Raw genomic sequence first — 15,253 nt, 5'->3', positions numbered from 1 at the left:
AAGAAACAAGCAAATGTTAAAACAATATTACACAATTAAAACCTCACCGTATGCTATATTAATTGCTGTTTCCATTTTATCTCCAGTTAGCACCCAAATTTTTATGCCAGCTGCAGAAAGAGTTTCGATGCAGGCTGGCACCCCTTCTTGCAGTTTGTCTTCAATAGCAGTGCAACCTATCAATACAAGGTCCTTCTCAATCAATTCAGCCACCTGGAAGAAAAATGAGAAGAAAATTATATCACATTATGGCCCAGCAATAGCAGAAAAGATTAACTTCAAATGCTTTTTACAACTCACTGTCCTTAATAATATGACAGAATACACAGATAGTGGTATTCTTGTGACGATTTTCAATAAACTTAGAGAATAATTTAAACGCTTAATGTTTTAGGGAGAAGGACCGGTTTATTTTGCTCATGATCCTCTTTCCTACCTTGGTACATATACATCGAATTAACTGGATACAGATGTTTTTTCTAAATTATGTATAAATATGTATAAAGTACTAATATTCAATGGCAGGGTAAGATTACAAATTAGCAACAAAAATTATTAAACAACTACTCCCTCCGTCCCATAATATAGTTTTTAACACTACACAGGCAACAAGACTCGGATAGTTTTTATCTTTTGGAGAGAAAAGAAACACCCATTAAAAAATCACTCCTTCTGTCCCTTAAGTAAAGGTTGTCATGACATACTCAGATTCATGCAGTCCACCGTTTAAAACATTGACCATCAATATATAGATTAGTATATTGAAATAGTACTAGCAAAGTGCCTGTGCATTACAACGGACCCAAAAGAGAGAACTACATGTTTGCAGGCTTGAAAAGAAATCACCCAAAGTCTGTTCCTCTTATCTGTTTGGATGACATGGGGAACAGATGGGGCTGGCCTAGAGAGACTAAGGGGTTTTCTGCAAATGTGGAGTACCTTGCATGCTTTAGATGTAGATCGAATGGTCAGAAATGACGATGGATGGCATGCACACCATCATCCCCAACCGGGTCTTTTATAGGAGTAGAGAGACGTGCAACAATGACACTGATTTGGTTTTAAAACAATCTGTTTAAAAACATCTTCTGCTACTACACTATTATAGAAATCACAGAAGGAGTTTTGCATTCGAGAATGAAAATTCAAAAATGACCTATTTGTCAAGTACATTCAATAATTAAACTGATCGCAAAAGAAATTCAACTTTTGATTATACGAAATGCCCAGATCGAATAAATCCAAAATGAGGCTTCCAATATATGACAAAATGCAGAGCTACAAAGAATGTTCCTATATAACAATTATTTCTAAACCACATTACATTTTTTATACATAAACTGCAAAGTGGTCACCAGGAAATTAATCACATGCCCAGCAGCGCATACAAGACTCAAGTCCATAGTGGATGACAGTAAACCAAGAAGTCAGGCAAGCTATAGAAGGGATTGGAGAGGCAGTAACAGAACTTCAAATCACAAGGACCGCAATTCAGCACATATACTCGATAAAAGAAGATATAGTATCAATACTAATAAAACATTCAGAAGATAGTGATGCATGCCTCGTCAAGCTTCTTATCGCGGTCACGTAAAGAAGATTTAGCTTGCACGAACTTCTCATTCCAGCTTTTGTATTGGTCCATGCTGAGATCTCGATAAGCAAGGCAAAGTGTACGCAAGCCAGCAGATCCAAATTGCTCTAGATGTTCTCTGCTTGTCTTTTTAATGTCATAATTTCCATCAGCTAAACGTTCATAGATGACATTATCAGCACCCTATGACACAAAAGTTGTGGTATAAGGTTAGTGCAACGATCTGAAAAATGTAAGCTATATCAAGTGTTTGTTTCTTATATTACCTTGCAGTAGAGAACAAGTTTTCCATTTGGAAAGCGGCAAACCACAGATTGGCGCTTCCTTGTACTGTAAGTGCAGCAAAGTGTCAGATCAAAAGAAAAGGGCAGCAAAGTGTGAAGTGCAGAATAATGATTTAATCTATCAAATTTCAGTCCAAATAAAGCAGACCTGTTAAATTCCAAAACATTCAGAATTTCATAGGCGACATCTTGCATACTACCCATCCTATCAACATGTGATTCACGAACCATTACTGTGGTCGGCGTACGTCTGCAAAAGAGGCATAAAATGTCACCCTCCAGGCATTGCCATTCACAAACAAAAGTATTTTAGCTCAACGTTTTGGTGCGAAATGGTAGATACACGTTTTAGTGCATTTGTTCACTCATTTCAGTCCATATTAAAATATCCGAAACATCTTATATTTGTGAACGGAGGGACTAACAGAGTAGACAGTCTTTCTATATATCCTGTTTGGAACAAAACCACAAGAGCAATCTAAAACTACATCTAAGGTAAGACTTGCCTATAAAAAAAGAAACCAAAATTCTTTGCTGCAGCCACAAGTGCGGCCTCATCAGGAGAGGCAGCTTGATAAGTGATCTTTTCCGGTGTCTCCTCGCCCTCAGGAAGAACTGTATGACAGATTGCCAGGCATCTGAAGAATTCCTAAAGAGACACAAGAGAAAATAAGGAATGGCTGTTTAGCAATTCACACAATAAAAAGGGAAGTCACTAAAAAGGGAACATATGTTTTAAATAATTTTTATAATACAGAAATAGCTCACGGTATGTCAATAAGATTAAAGATGATTATGACCAAAATGAAACCAAAGTTACTGATGGAAGAAAAGAGTAAAAACTATTTCGCAGGTAGTCCAATGTATCTACCATGCAGGCCTCAGGATTAGGTTCATTTCTCCATGCACCACGCATTATTCTAGTGTCGTCGAAGTTGAATCCTTTCTCATGAACTGCAGTGGCTGATCTTTTATCCTAATAAAAGTAGGCCAAACATAAGGGCAGCTGTGCATCAATTTTTTCATCACAAATACCACACTTTAACAGCTTAAGTAGCAAGGAAGATACTCGAGACCTCATCATCATCAATTCTGACTCCAGCTCGCTCAGCTCCTCCCTTCTCAATCTCTGTAATGCCAGTTCCATATATTTCCCCACCAATTGAACACTTAAAGAATTCCATCAAGTTTCTTGTAAGTGTTCCAGTTTTGTCAGAAAATATATATTCAACCTGAACCATTAATGGTGAAAGAGACAAGGTGGGAAGAAATGTCAGAAATGTAAAATTTATTTGCAAGTGCTAAATCTACTGAAATACCACTGAGCATTTAGTTCAATCATGTTGTATTGTCAGGGTCTAATAGCAAATCTGGAAAGAATAAATTCATCTTGGACAAACTGAAACCATTGAAACATTTTTGGTAAGGGGATATTACCTGCCCAAGCTCCTCATTCAGATTAGAAGTACGGGCCAAAGCTGGGGTGTTGCTCTCAGCATGATACATATTCAGATCATTGTTAATAAACTGTGCGCACTGAATGAATTTGATCATCTGCATATCAAAGGTAATATAAGGTCTGAACATCCAATAAAAGGATGCACTACATGAGAACGAGGACAATATACCTCAATGGACACGTAAAGAGATATGGGGATGATCGTTGAGTATAGAGTTATTAGAGTAAACATGGTTAAAATGGTCACCTGCAGCAGAAGTGCAATTGTATGACATAATCATGCTTGGGGCAAATTAATTGAAAACATAACAAAATAGTACATACCACAAGTCTGTTCTTGGGATTAAACTGGTCCTCAACACGCCCACGCAATCCAAGATAGAAGTATTTCTCATTAATGAACACACCACTGTTGATAAAAGCCAAATATAAGGTCTATCGGTAGAGCTATATAATTTTTTTGTAGACAAAATGCAAACAGCACATGCACATCATTGCACTAAGATAAACCAGTCATAGTTACAAGGTAACCAAAAGCAATGATTGGTAATCCATAAAAAACTGTACATCTGCATTATTCTTGTGACATCCCGGCTTAATAGGAATGATAGACTACTCATATCAACAAGGTGCACCTTCTTTCCCGGTAGCCCATCCGAAAGGAACCTCAAAGTTAAGCGTGCTTAGAGCATCTCCAACAGCCGCCCAACGCGCGGCGCGCTAAAAACTGGTTTGCTGCGCGCCCATCACCAGGTTTGGCGCGACAGGCAGCGCTGGCTCCAGCAGCCGCCGTAAAATACAGCGCGCGCGCAGCTCCAGCAGCGCGCTAAAATGCAGCGCACGCGAGTAGCCAGCTCATGTCCACATTTGTTGCATTTTGGACACAAAATAAATTTCACATGGATATAAAAAACGATACAAAGATATTTTACATAGTTCATAGCATAGATAGATAAACAAGTTCATAGCATAGATAGATAAAATAGAACTACGGCGCAACTACATAAAATTAAACTACGGTGCAACTAGATAAACTACGGTGCAGCTAGAACTACTCCGAGTCCTCATCATCATCCTCATCCTCGGTGGTGTTGTCCGAGGTATCGATCCATATGTCGTCCCAACGTTCATCGTCTGACGTGAAGATCGACCTCCCACCTGCTTCAACGATATCGCACTGTGATATCGCCAATGCCTTCCGCCGACGCAGGTCCGCCCGCTACGCGTGGCGCCTTGCCGTCCTCTCCGCCCAGTAGGCACGCTCGTTGGCGACGTCCTCCGGGTGGCGCTGGCGCCACTCCTCCATGACTCGCTCGTCCTCCTCGGCGACGAGGCGGCGGCGCTGCCGCCGAAGGTGGTCCGCACGGTCCTAGTCCGTGATAAGACGAGGCGGAGGGGCGACGGCCTGCGCCTGTTCGCTCGTGTAGACGTCATGGAAGTTCATCTGCGACGGAGGCCTCTCTGGGCGCCACGCCGCCGCGTCGTACGCGCGGGCGGCCTCGTGCGCGCTCCGGAACGTGCCGAGGCCGAGCCGGACATCACCGGACCGGATCTCGGCGTAGTACCAGCCGTTGGGGCGCTCGCGGACGCCGCGGTAGCCCGAAGATCCCCGGCGGCGCGGCGGCATGGTGGCACAGTGGTGGCGGGGCGCTGGAAGCGGCGAGAAAGCAGTGGAAGCGGCGAGGAGACGAGGAAAATGGGCACATGGCAGTGTGGTGGAGCGCGTGGTGAGCACCGTATTTTATAGGCGCGCGCGAAGCGGCGCGCCAAATCTACCGCGCGAACTGCCGCTATCTCCCGCGCGCGCGCAATCGCTTCCCGCGCGGGCTAGTTTCCCGCCTCCGCTGGAGCGCGTGACAACTTGCCGCGCGTGCTAAAATGCCAGTTTACCGCGCGCGCACGTCTTTTGGCACGTCCGTTGGAGATGCTCTTAGCTTGGAGCAATTTGAGCACAAGTGAACGACTAGGAAGTTGATCCTGGGTGCACACGAGTGAGGACAAGGTGCACAGGAAAAACTAGTGTTGGTCTGTGGAGCCAGTCTAGATCCTAGATAGTAGCAGGAACCAGTGGATTCGGTCAGGTCGTTACAATTCTTTTACAATTTTACCATGTGATGATTATAACTTTGATTGTTAACCTGCCAACCTTCAAAGAAATCTATATGCTGAAAAGAGCTTTTCCCATTCTGTCCATTAAGAAAAAGAGTTCATTCTGTTTGTCCACCCCAAAATCAGGACGCAAGTGGGACGTGTTGTGGACTGCTCACGGTCGCTGGCTCTTACCCGCAAAAGTTATATGGCCAACAAGGCAGATTACCAAGTTTTTGCGCGGGCCCCTGGGAGCCGAAAGCCCACATATGCTCTGAATTTCAATCAACTTAGTTTGCGACTGAGGTGATGCCCTGCCTCACCACAACACGTGAAGACTTGACTTGCCGATTGCTTTCCGACGAGAGCAACTTGATATACGAAGCTAGCTAAATATGGGGCGTCGACTGATCGATTAGTTTCTCTGGCCAACACTTCTTGCCGTGAGCGACCTGTACAAAGTTGGTCGATTCTCCTGAACAATCCAGTTCTGGTATTGCTCCGGACTACATGCAGTAACTAGTGAGAAATAGATCATAGATGGTTAGATTGACTGTGAGCTAGCTTGTGCAGCGGCAAGCTGCAAACCAGAAGTCTGAGGCCAACACGGCATGCATGGAGGATATGATCGTGTCTCTTTTGTTATTATGTTGGCTTGCTGCAGATCATGCAGGTTGACCACGAAAGGCCGCTACAGTTTGCGAGATGACAGCAACTGCCGCAAGAGTTGTGGGGCGGGTAAGAGGGCTTGCAGACAATCCCTTTCAAGAAAATGAAGTCATGTGTTTACCTGTAACCCTCTATGCCACAAAAAACCACAAAAAAGAACTAAAACAATAAAGATCTCCCCCACCCCCCCCACCCACCCCCCACCCCCACACACACAACGGGCCACACGTACACACACAGACTCCAACAGACCCTGACATAATTTTTAAAACCATATTTAGAATTTTTTCTCTATGGCCAACTAAGAAGCTCAAAAAGGAAAATGCAAGTGCAAGCCTCCAGAACATATACCTAAGCGGTATTGCTAATTTTAAGAATGTACATGTAAACAAATTGTACAGAATAGACATGTCAAAAAAATTAAGTGAATCAAGAAAAAGCTTACCTTCCAATAGCACCAATGACACACATCGTAAAGAGGGTTGCAAATAGAGCTAGAATAAGCTTGTCTAGCTTTTTCTCCAATGTGCTTCTTTTAGAAGGAACATTCATTGAGTTCATCATAACCTGCAATAGTGTTCCGCTGCAGTAAATAAGAAAACCAGAAACAAATCATAACAAGTTGAATAGATAGGAAACACAAAATAGCCCATACTTTTGTCTCGTGGCCCGTGAATATAACAACGGCAACAATGTACTCGGTATTACGAAGGCTGCATCCCTGCAGAAAAAAGGTAGTGTGAAGTTATGGTCTGTTGCAAAGGCACAAACATACAGAGATAGAATGGATTGCTGTGCAAGTAATTATTCAGTCTGATGAAAGTAATCACTGAAAAGAAGAAAAATATCAGAGCACCTCCCAACCCAGGAGGCATGGTTTTCGAGTCACGACTCATCCGAGTCACTCTGGGGTAGCGACTCGGAAAAAGTCGAGCCTGCAGTTGCGACTAGTCACGACTCGCAACTTGAGTCGACACTAAGTTGAGTCGACATTTTTTGCAACTCATCGACTAGTCGACGACTAGTTGCGCGACTCGAAATCCATGCCAGGAGGTGCATAAAAGTTGGTTAGAAGGGAGAATTCATGTCACCAAGCATCCAATGTAGTCTAGCCCTTCAGTGCAAGCGCCTTTGCATGGGTGCTCAGATGGTCACACTGCAAAAAACTTGCAAAAGCCTATACATCTAAGCAGCTTCCACCTTGGAGCATTGCAGGTCTACTATCTCTGCTCGTAACTCGAAATTCAAAAAAAAATTACTTCTCAAAGTGTTGGAAATATAACTTTTGGCCATAAGATTTCTATATACTTGTAACAAACACTAGCTTATTTCTTGTACAATTTCCGGAAACTGGTTAAACCAGTAGCTGCTTGTCCAACATTTGAGGCTGGAGAAGAAGTGGGAAGTTTATTGCGAGATGGTTGAAATTTTTGAACTTCTCTAACTAAATACTTGTATCATCGGCTCGTCGCTATTCTCGTTTGCGAAAGCTATAATAAATATCACATTACACAATTATTTTTTTACTGATGATGTCATTCGAATGTGCCCAACAAAAGATGTTTCATGTTTGTGGTTAAAGTGAGAAGGATGTGAGTTAAGGCATTGATGGTGACATTATTTTTGACGATATTTATAACTTGTAAACAACTTGGCAAGTGTATAATCTTGTAAACAAATAATAGAAGGTCCATTTGGCTAAGGAGCCTTCAATTGGAAGGCTTTGGTAACTAAATACCTAAACTTTCCAAGGAAAAAATCTCATCCAAACAAACCCAAGAGGGAAATTCTGAATCATGCCACTCAAAAGTTGGTAAGTTTGAAAAATGCCGTCATGTCTAACTGACATGTAAGACCAGGACCCACCTGTCTTTTTCTCGAGCAACAGGACCGCATGTCATTCTAACAGTTAGTTGTATTTTTCATGATGCCAACTTCGCAGTGGAATGGTTCCAATTTTCTCAATAAGAAACGAGAAAAGAAAACACAGCATGAACAGAACTTACCCTTAGAAGTATTTGGTTTGGTGAAATTGGTATAGTTTGCTTGTCCACAATAAGATTCCCGGTGAATGTGTAAAGCGAATTGTTTGGCTGTTCACACTGTATTTCACCTGTAAGTCATAAGCAAGCAAAACAGAGAATGTGAATGTGAAGTTCAGAAAAGGTAGAATGATTATGCGAAATTCAGAGGAAGTACAAAGCTTCCTTAATTCCACCAACTATGGAATAGAATGTCCTCAAGATGAAACAAAAGAAATACATGAATAACCTTTGAATTCCGAAGCCTTTTCAGGAAGAACATAGTCCCAAGTTTTCTCCAAAGCCTTCCTTATTTTCAGGTTGGTTTCCCCATCAAGATTTGCTGTCTAAAATAAATTAAAAATATATAAAATACATCAATTGGAAGAAAGTTCTCTCTTAAGTTCAATTAATACTTCCAATTTGAGCAAAAAAGTGGAACATGTAAGAATGAATTATTAACCTCTATGTAGCAGACACCATCAGCATTCGTACTCGATAGGAAGAGCAAATCAGCAGGGAAATAACTGTCTTGCTTGATCTGCTCTAAAAAGTGCCCATCACTATTAGTTTTTTCTTTATGCATTTCAAGCTCAAGATTGAACTAAAGACACGACAAAAGATCAAGTGTATTAACTTTAGAAAGCAACAGACCAATTGATCAATACGCAATAAGAAAGATTTGAGACATTACCCTCACAATATCTCCAACCTGCAGTCTTTTCCATGGACTACTTTCCCATTTTTGACCTTGCAATACATCGACATGTGCATTATTAATTGACATATCATTCTGGAAACGTTTCTGTATTAAGGACAGGAAACAAACAAAAGGGAAAGGCATCAGATATCCTCATTACGATAGCACAATAAAATAGTGTAGCAGCTGACAATATACTAACCCAGTCCTCAAAAGCTTCCTTGATGAGTGACACCAAAAGTACTAGACTAAGGGGAACCACGTTGGTGACAGGGTGGACTGGACTGCAAACGTACAAGCAAGTATGATCTTAAGATTGTTAGAAGTAAAGCTAAAGGGAAGTAAAGGGCGATTGAATCATGGGCTTGTTATGCTCAGAAGTTTGAAGTTGCAACTACATAATTCCATAGGTACACACACACACACACACACACATACACACATACACAGATACCTAATTGGTGTAGTCGACAAGATTGAAATCATGAGGAAGTAAAGATTTGCCACCCGCCTGAACTGTCAAAGCAAAAAAGAAAAGAAAAATGAATTACAAAAGGTTCCTAGGTCATATTGCTATTGAATAATACAATAACACTTAAATCGACGTTGCAGCTGTCACTGCAAAGCTGCTTTGTTCAGTATGGAAACATGCATTGTATTTATAACAAGCATTACTTGATTCAATAATTATAGCGTATAAAGCTCATTGCAATAGTGCAATATTACAATACCCCTTACCTAACGACGAACTATCAGACTGTCAGAATTATGTTGACAAAATACAGATTACAATGTGTGACAAGATGATGGACCTCAATGCATTGTCAAATACCAAACTCATATGATCTAACAGTCCATGCAACGATGTCGACGGATTTTACATCGGGTCGTAACAGCGGTAGAGGAAGTAGCTTATAAGCAAAGAGAGTTCAAGAAAAAGATGCTTGTGCAAAAGATACATTGTATAGGAATCGTTTGCTTGCAAACATAGGTTGCTGCCAAGCTTTGTGAATCTTGCCCTACAAGTGCCAAGTTGCATCTCTTCTTGAGTTTGTGCAACACGAGCTTCGTCTTTGTTAGGCCAATTTTGTACTTTCTTGGTTGCACAAGCCCCAATATCTTTGTGCGTGGGTTTCTCTTTTTGCCTCCCCATCCTTACTTTTGTGATCCCTTGTATAGCATTTGAGTTCAATTTGGTTCACTTCCAACTTCTACATATCTAGAACTTCAAATTGCTTGAACCGTGCCACTTAACACCCCCAAGCTGCTTGAACCGTGCCACTTAACACTCCAAGCCATCTGGCTGGCACAGGCACAGTTGCTCGGCAACCCAAACAGGAAGAGAGATGACACTGTCAAGCTGAAGATGGACAGCAAGTCTGCGCTGGCACTCAGCAGAGCCCAGTTTTCCACGAGCAGGGCAAGGAAAGGATATTGATGCCCGGTATCATTTCATCTTTGAATGCTTGGAAGCATCTCTGCTGATTCCGTTGCCACCAAGGACCAGCTCGCAGACATCCTAACAAAGGCATTAAGGCGAGTTCATTTCCATAAGCTCAGCACAAGGATTGGAATGGTCAAGATCAGTGCCAAGTAGACACACGAGGTTTAGGAGGGAATGCTGTTGTAAGCCTTGTGCCCTTTGTCTTTATTAACTAGTATTAAGCTTCCTTAGAAAGTAAGGTGTATGCAGGCAGACATCTAGGGTGTGTTTGGATGGTTGCCAATACCCACCCTACCAGTTATTTGGACATGACCAAAGTTTTGATGCTTGTTTGGATGGTTGCCGACATATTGGATTGCCCATGACTATTTGGCAACTCTAGTTCAACTTTTTAGCAATTGTTGGCCAATTCATGGCCAAGCAAAAACTTGACCAAAATATTGGCTAGTAAATACATTTGGTAGGGTGAACTTGGGCTCAAGCCTACCATTAGTCAATTTGAATTTCGCCTCTACTGCATCTACAAGAGCTACATGGTCTGTTTGGTATAACAACAGACTTGCCATAAACCATATATAGACCTAAGCACAGAAAATACAAGCAACAGCTTCAGAAATAATATTATTCTGTGCTCAGCCCCAGCTCATCTTTGCTTCTCTACTTCAGCCTGCTTCTAACTGTGCTTGGCAATCCCTCCGAGCAGATAGCAAACCTCCGCAAGAGCTCCGCCACAGCCCTCAATTGCGTTCATGAGCACATTGAGGAAATTTCCCGGTTCGGTTACCAGATTGCTAAACTCCCGCTGACGTATATGGGCCCTGACGGTCAAACGCACAACTTATAGACAGTTGCAGGCTTGCAGCCTCTCATCGAACGCACCGCCAACAGGCTGCCACGCTTGTTCAGTCTATGTTGACCTCTATTCCAATCCATCAGTTGTTGGCTCTCACCCCTCCAAGAAAGATCATCAAGCAGTGCGACAAGAATCGTCGTGCGCAAGGAGGCCAATGGTGGCAATTGTGTGGTGAATCAGTCACGTCTGTCATCCACTTGAGCTTGACAGCCTTGGACTCCTCCACCTGGACGCACGGGCATGGCGCTGCGTCTTCGGTGGCTTTGGTACAGCAAAACTGACCCATCCAAGCCCTAGTTTGGGTTCGACCTCCAAGCCTTGACCCCTGAGCATGCCCTATTCCGCACTTTCACTTTCACTAAGCTTGGCAATGGGCAATCCTGCTGCTTTCGGTCTGATCTTTTGCTCGGCGATTGTGTTGTGGTTGAAATCGCGCCTGGATCCTCACCAAGGCCCCTAAGCGTCGACAGAAAGTACACACGTTGCCCAAGGGCTTGAGAATGGGGCCTGGATCAGCAACATCCTCGGCAGCCTTTCGTTGCCGAATCTTCAGCAGTTCGTGCTGCTCTGGCGGGCGGTGGCTGCAGCCAAACTTTCTGATGAACCTGGCTGCCTTGTCTGGAAATGGATGGAGTCCAGGTCCACTTTGCCTGTTCAGGCTACAGGGCGACCTTCCATGATTTAGTCACCTGCCATGCCTGGAAGCTCACCTGGAAGGCTTGGCTCCGTGTAAGGTCAAGTTTTTCTTCTAGCTGGCTGGTCTGGATCATTCTTGAACAGTGCAGCGCCTAGCTTATTGTGAGCTGCCACGCAATCCCCCTGCATGTTATGTGGCCAAACCTAATTGACCATGCAGCACCTTCTGCTTGACTGCCCGTTTGCCAGGGTTGTTTGGCGTGAGGTCTCCCCTGGATCTATGCCACCATCAGTGGCCCCGTCACTGGCAAGTCACTCGTCGTCAGGTGGCTGCCGGCTAAGCAGAGAACTCCTCCAAAGCAGTGCAAGGGCCTCGCAAGCACCACGCCTCTCACGTCCTAACTCTTAAATGATCTAGAAGCGCACAGGAACGCCTGCACCTTCGACAGCACGCAACCAGACTCTCACGCCATTCGCAACATGATCCTTGATGAGGGTCATGCACGGGTTCGAACGGGCACCATCGGGCAAGTTGCCTGCAGGCCTGAGGGTTGGGATGTTCATTTATTTCCCCGTGCGGTCTCTCTTCTGCATTTCTATTCCGATTTTGCTGCTGACTCATGTTTGTAAATAACCTTCACTCCTACCTATTCAATACATCGGGACACAAAGCTTTTGCTTTTTCAAAAAAACAAGATAATAGTTTCGTGTTGCTTCAAGGCAAAAAAAACAGAGGCCAAATTCACTTTAAAAGATGACAAATTTATAGGGTTTGTCGACAGAATATGTAACAAACAAAAAACAACGTATCAATACCTGTTCAAACAATCCTTTAGGTAGAAATGTCAATACGCTGTACTTTGTAGTCGATACAGAATTTCCCTGGAAATGATGAACAAGAATGTTGAAGAAATAAGGTATGAATTATTAGAAGAAAAAAACAAGGTGGGACTCTGGCATTAGAATTACAATACTGATGATTTGATACGCTACACACGGCAGACTGTGAAACTAAACAAAAAGGGACATGGTCAAACAAACTAGAGGATGTAAAATGAGAAGTGATATAGCTTGATCTTCACAGTATTGATCCCGAATATATTCATTTGTTTACACTAGCATGCACGGGAAAGGTGGGGTGTCAGTGAAAATTTACGAGAATGCACGAGAATGTTAAAGAAATATAAGATACGGATTATTAGAAAAACCAAGGTGGGGCTCTGGCATTAGAATTACAAAAGTGATGATTTGATATGCTACACGCGGCAGACTGTCAAACTAAACAGAAAGAGTTGATTGCATGGTCAAACAAACTAGAAGTTGTTGATAAAATGATAAGTGATATAGCTTGATCTTCACAGTATCGATCCAGAATATATTCATTCGTTTACACTAGCATATGTACGGGAAAGGTGGAGTGTTAGTGAAAATTTATGAATGCATCTACTTACAATACTAGGGCAGTTTTGCAGGGATCAGATAAATTATGGTTAAGATAATAAAATAATGGCAAGTGGCAAGTAACAGTGTTTCCCATTATTTTGTGGCATAAAATGGAGTATTACAATTAGACCAACAGCATTATCATGGAAAGCTAACATGGCAATGAATGACGTGGAGAGCAACCATTCCCCTTACAAGTAAATAGGTTGCTTCAGCTTGCAGCCATCAAGAGGTGAGTTGGCTGCCCTGAGCCCCTGACTGGAAACAAGTTCAGTAATCGACACAGCAAGCATCACGCAGAGGTGCGGTTAAGTGGATGGATGTATAGAATAGTCCAGCCTATTCATCTGAGCTCTTCAAGCCTAAACGCCAGTAGCATCTAGTATGTTTGTATTGCTGCCATAGCAATCTAAGTGACTAGTAATTCAAACAACCAAACAGGCTCTGATCCACCCAATTGCCTCATAGTTGACTAGAAATGCAGCACTCGAGGACAAACAGATCCTAAGTGACTTTCTCGTGGAATAATCAGTATTAATGACTATGTAAACCGAAACAAACTGCACTTCTCTACTAGCTCACTGTACCAAATGGATATCTCCAACCCAACCGACCGAACACGGAACAAACAGGTGGTAAGGAGATCTAGGCACATAGAGCCCTACGCTTCGAGACGAATCAACCGAATTAGAGGAGGAAAGCCGGGCATGTACCTTGTATGCGACGGGCGCGTTGGCCTCGCGGTCGTTGCAGTAGATGGTGCGCACGGTGGGCGCCTGCGGTTGGGGCTGACGCCGGAGGCTGGCGCCTCCGCCGCCGAGCCGTGCAGTCCTGGACGACTCCGCGCGTCCGGGCTGAGAAGGCCCCGCCCGCGGCGAAGGCTCGCCGCCAAGCCGTGCAGTGGCCACCCGCACCATCTCCTTTATCCGCGAGCTCATCCTGCCCTCTGCGGCACCAGACCAAGCGCTGGAGGAACCCGCGGGAGATCTCGGGAAACCTCCCGGTGGACCACGCGCGAGATCGATGGCCAAATCTGGCCGGATTTGCGCGGTCTTTTCTCTGGATTTTGGGTTTCTCCGTAAGGAGGGGATTCGATTTGGATCACGCGTTCCCGTATGTGCGCGCTTTTTTCCTCTGTGTCTCTCTTCCCTCTTTTTTTGGGCCTTGTTCTCTTCCTCCCTCCCCTCCGACCTCCGGGGAGAAGAGACGACGGGAGAGGAGGAGACGAGGTCGCGAGGAGGGCTTGCAGATTGCACGACTGGTTTGTTTAAAATGATGAAGGCCAGCTCGTTTGAGCTACGAGACTTGTTTTTCACCGCGCCTCGAATTCTCGATTTTCACAGGTTTGGGTCGAAATTACGTCCGACGAAACTAAGCGGAACTCAGCGCACCGGTGGGCGTCTGGGAGCACCGACGAAATTAAAAAGGCGTGTGGACCCACACTGTCGGCGACACCGATCGATTTTCCCACTGTTTTCTGCTTTTCCCTCTCTTTTCCTCCCCATCACCCCCATCTCCCCTGCAGCTCTCGCCATTCTCCCCAGACCGCCCCACATGCCATCGAAGAAGTTTGCGCCCCCTCGCCTAGCCACCGATCCCGCCCAGCCAAAGCCGAGAAAGCCGAGGACTCCGATGCCAAGGCTCTCGGGCTTGACGAACGCCCAGTGAAAGGCTGACGTTGATCGTCGGGCGGCGGTCACCAGCGATAGGCGAAACGAGCTCAACATGAAAAAGGCCAGGGACGCGGTAACGGAGCAGGAGGCGTCTCACGGGGGCATGGCGAACGAGCACCAGCTCCTTCCACCTCAACAGGCAAACTAGTACCCACAAGGCGTGTGGGGTAGCCAGCAGAGCGTCGCGTCGTCGGCCAACTTCTCGTCGCTAGTGTGGGCGTACGCGCCTTCGCCTGACTAAGCTGACGGTGACGCGCTCGACGGCTTCAACCCCAACATCACCTTCCCGCATTGCTCTATGCCGCGTGTGCCCTCCTTCTCTTCATTAGCCTCGACCCGCGTGATACGTCCATTTTGCATCATGATTTTCTACTGTTATTTATAATATT

General features: G+C 44.3%; 1 protein-coding gene across 6 annotated transcripts in view; it reads right to left on the bottom strand.

Annotated features, from left to right (window-relative positions):
- The window catches only part of LOC123118639 (phospholipid-transporting ATPase 3), an 18,186-nt gene extending 3,700 nt beyond the window's left edge, over window positions 1–14,486 (bottom strand). Inside the window, exons 1-20 of one of the 6 annotated variants that reach the window (XM_044538614.1) lie at window positions 13,905–14,486; window positions 12,565–12,630; window positions 9,270–9,331; window positions 9,018–9,099; window positions 8,810–8,920; window positions 8,579–8,656; window positions 8,366–8,462; window positions 8,101–8,207; window positions 6,750–6,815; window positions 6,540–6,661; window positions 3,662–3,746; window positions 3,507–3,584; window positions 3,316–3,432; window positions 2,955–3,110; window positions 2,750–2,854; window positions 2,385–2,527; window positions 2,027–2,128; window positions 1,861–1,924; window positions 1,565–1,777; window positions 48–213 (exon numbers count right to left, since the gene is read on the bottom strand). In XM_044538614.1, the coding sequence (XP_044394549.1) occupies window positions 48–213; window positions 1,565–1,777; window positions 1,861–1,924; window positions 2,027–2,128; window positions 2,385–2,527; window positions 2,750–2,854; window positions 2,955–3,110; window positions 3,316–3,432; window positions 3,507–3,584; window positions 3,662–3,746; window positions 6,540–6,661; window positions 6,750–6,815; window positions 8,101–8,207; window positions 8,366–8,462; window positions 8,579–8,656; window positions 8,810–8,920; window positions 9,018–9,099; window positions 9,270–9,331; window positions 12,565–12,630; window positions 13,905–14,129 (2,245 nt within the window). In that variant the 5' untranslated portion in view covers window positions 14,130–14,486. Of the gene's footprint in view, window positions 1–47; window positions 214–1,564; window positions 1,778–1,860; window positions 1,925–2,026; window positions 2,129–2,384; window positions 2,528–2,749; window positions 2,855–2,954; window positions 3,111–3,315; window positions 3,433–3,506; window positions 3,585–3,661; window positions 3,747–6,539; window positions 6,662–6,749; window positions 6,816–8,100; window positions 8,208–8,365; window positions 8,463–8,578; window positions 8,662–8,809; window positions 8,921–9,017; window positions 9,100–9,269; window positions 9,332–12,564; window positions 12,633–13,904 lie in introns of those variants that run through there. The other 5 variants (XM_044538615.1, XM_044538616.1, XM_044538619.1 and 2 more) reach the window with 5 other exon arrangements.
- Window positions 14,487–15,253: the final 767 nt, after the last annotated feature.

This window comes from Triticum aestivum, chromosome 1B, assembly GCF_018294505.1.
Source record: "Triticum aestivum cultivar Chinese Spring chromosome 1B, IWGSC CS RefSeq v2.1, whole genome shotgun sequence".
Classification (NCBI taxonomy): Eukaryota; Viridiplantae; Streptophyta; class Magnoliopsida; order Poales; family Poaceae; genus Triticum; species Triticum aestivum.
This window is presented reverse-complemented; position numbering and strand designations above follow the sequence as displayed.